We start from the raw sequence: 2,502 nt of genomic DNA, 5'->3' as shown, positions 1-2,502 counted from the left end.
CTCGAGGGATTCCAATCGATCGACCAACGAGGCTGTTACTCCAATCGCCGTCTCTCGTACTGAAGACCTCGGTTACCGGTGAAGACCTTCGCATCTCCACCGTTCGTATCGAATGTAGCATCAGTGCTCTAATGCACCGGGTGAAAAGTGTCGACTCGATGTTTGCATCAGCGAATTCAATAGCCCGCTCAACGAATCCAAACCGATCCGATAACGTGGACACACTCGCTAGCCCGCTCAATAACCAAGGATCCCTTGACGGATTCCTTTGGTGGATTTGACCAGCGATTAACCCGCTAACCCGAAAGCGGACACGAGTAGCTCGCTGTTTTCGACGCTGTACAATTTGCTAATTGATAGACAGTTGGACGGACCATATCACTATATGGCTTCAATAGACTCGATAACCCATTCATCCAATGACAATCCGATCCGATTACTTGTTTTAGTCAAATCCTATGTAAGTGTAATATATAGAAGGTGCTGTCATTCTACGATGAGTCAATTAAACTGGTCAACATTACGGTGTGTTGAATACCAAATTGAATCTTAATTATTCCATCCTTAGTGATGCAGACACCCTTCGTCTTAATGAAGCATGATCCATGGTATGATCCTGATGGCACTCAAGAAAAAGGATCGGGTGGACGGAAGAACAAAATGGCGCATCAACATTAGAAGAAACACCACATGAAGGACAACTTAGATTCTAATCAAGTTGCGACAGTCCTTATTAAAGGGAAGTGGATCAAGGAAATCTAAGCAAGCATGTCTGATGCGCTTTCGAGGAGTTGCATGGCCTCCGACGCATTCGGCAACGACGGGATCGCTCCCTTCTTGGTGGTGGTGATTGCTCCACATGCATTAGCAAATCGCAGCAGCTCCCTCAGCCTCTTCTCGTCCTGAATGCAACCCATTACCCTATTCGTAAGCATTCGTAAAGCTGCGCTGAAGCACGAAGTTTCTCGTATTTCTAACCTGCAGAACAGACTGGTCATGGACGATCCTCCTCAGCAGTGCGCCGACAAACGCGTCGCCTGCCCCGGTCGTGTCGATCTGCTTGACGGCGAAGGATTCGACGATTCCGTGGAAATCCTGACAAGCAAGAGAGAACGGTGCAGTAACCTTCAGATCTCGCTTGTTTGACGAGCATGGCAAAGAGGCGTAGATCGAGATACCTCGGTGTAGTACTTGCATCCCTTCTCGCCGAGGGTGACCAAGAGGAGCTTGAGGGTTGGGCGCCAGAGTTGCATGGCCACTTCATCTTCCACCGAGTCTTGGCCGGTCAGGAACTCTAGCTCGACGTCGCTGACCTTGATGATGTCAGCCTGGTCCCAGATGCTCAAGATTTGCTTCCTGGCCTCCGCCGCCGACGGCCACAGAGGCAGCCGGAGGTTGGGATCGTAGGAGAGCAGCGCCCCTGTTTCCTTGGCTACCTCCATGGCCTTCAAGTGAGCTGACCTGCAGGGCTCCGTGATCAGACTTATAGATCCGTAGTGAAAGACTGCAGCCTGCAGATCCATCCATCGGTACGAACACATTTCAGTTACAGTTATTGGATCGATCAAACGAGATGGTAAGGAGAAATTACAGACCAAATCTTACAGAAAGAAGAGAGAAGAGGTAAAACACCTTTCTGATGAGATCGAGGTTGAGCTCGGCCTCGGTGAGCAGCATGTCAGCGCTGGGGTTGCGGTAGAACATGAACTCGCGCTCACCGTCGGCGCGGAGGGTGACGAACGCCAGCGCGGTGCGTGCGCCGGTGTCGAACGTGACGCCGGAGTCGTCGACGCCGTTCTCCCGCAGGATGGCGGCCAGCATGCGGCCGAACTCGTCGTCGCCGAGCTTGCCGACGAAGGCACAGAGCCCACCGAGCCGCGCCACGGCTATGGCCACGTTGGCGGGAGCGCCGCCGGGTGCCTTCAGGAACCCGGTCGCCTCCGCCAGCGACACTCCGGACACGGTGGGCACGAAGTCGATCAGCATCTCGCCGAAGCTCACGACGAGACCAGCGGCAGAGTCTCCGTTCACTGTGCCCATCCCGGTAACTTCGGTGTGACTCCAGGTGGAGTAAAATGGTGAGGGAAGGAGCAGTGGAAGTAAATGGCCATTAACGCATGAGGCGGAAGTCGAAGCCGTCGGGATGAAGACAACCGCGACGAAGTAATGACTATTTATCCTCTACGTTCTGACCTTCCCGCCTCCCTAATATCTATCTACCGGAGGAAGTCAGGGTCCCATAGCGGGACCCACACAAGAAAAGACTAGTTTCCTTTTATGTGGTTTCCAGCTACATCGGGTCCGGTTTAGGACAAGACATCAAAGGACGAGCCACCGCCACGTGTCGGTGATGTGCGCCCAGATCCTCTCGTTTCTTTAAGACTTGCGGGAAGCGAGAAGTGTCGGTCCCACCGATTTCGGCGGACGCGCGATAAGCAATGATTTTTATTTTGCTGGCTACCCACGGGTATACCTCGTGGAAACATATTACTATGGGGAGAC

The 2,502-nt window shown here is 52.8% G+C and overlaps 1 protein-coding gene across 1 annotated transcript; it reads right to left on the bottom strand.

The window, feature by feature from the left end:
* Positions 1–650: 650 nt before the first annotated feature.
* On the bottom strand, positions 651–2,079 carry LOC135652192 (fructokinase-1-like). Its single transcript, XM_065172978.1, has 4 exons — positions 1,633–2,079; positions 1,179–1,511; positions 979–1,095; positions 651–902 (listed from the first exon to the last, which is right to left on the bottom strand). The coding sequence occupies exons 1-4, from the start codon at positions 2,038–2,040 to the stop codon at positions 759–761; spliced, it is 1,002 nt and encodes a 333-aa protein (XP_065029050.1). The 5' UTR covers positions 2,041–2,079; the 3' UTR covers positions 651–758.
* Between the last annotated feature and the right edge of the window lie 423 nt (positions 2,080–2,502).

This window comes from Musa acuminata, chromosome BXJ3-11, assembly GCF_036884655.1.
Source record: "Musa acuminata AAA Group cultivar baxijiao chromosome BXJ3-11, Cavendish_Baxijiao_AAA, whole genome shotgun sequence".
Classification (NCBI taxonomy): domain Eukaryota; kingdom Viridiplantae; phylum Streptophyta; class Magnoliopsida; order Zingiberales; family Musaceae; genus Musa; species Musa acuminata.
The sequence above is the reverse complement of the archived record's forward strand: the minus strand, read 5'-3'. Positions and strand labels throughout refer to the sequence as shown.

Excerpts from the sequence above, each read along its gene's own strand:
- LOC135652192 (XM_065172978.1), bottom strand. The coding sequence starts at position 2,040 with ATGGGCACAGTGAACGGAGACTCTGCCGCTGGTCTCGTCGTGAGCTTC. Across the intron at positions 1,096-1,178 it reads GATGCAAGTACTACACCGAG|GATTTCCACGGAATCGTCGA; the intron begins GTATCTCGATCT and ends CTTGCTTGTCAG. Across the intron at positions 903-978 it reads ATGACCAGTCTGTTCTGCAG|GACGAGAAGAGGCTGAGGGA; the intron begins GTTAGAAATACG and ends GGTTGCATTCAG.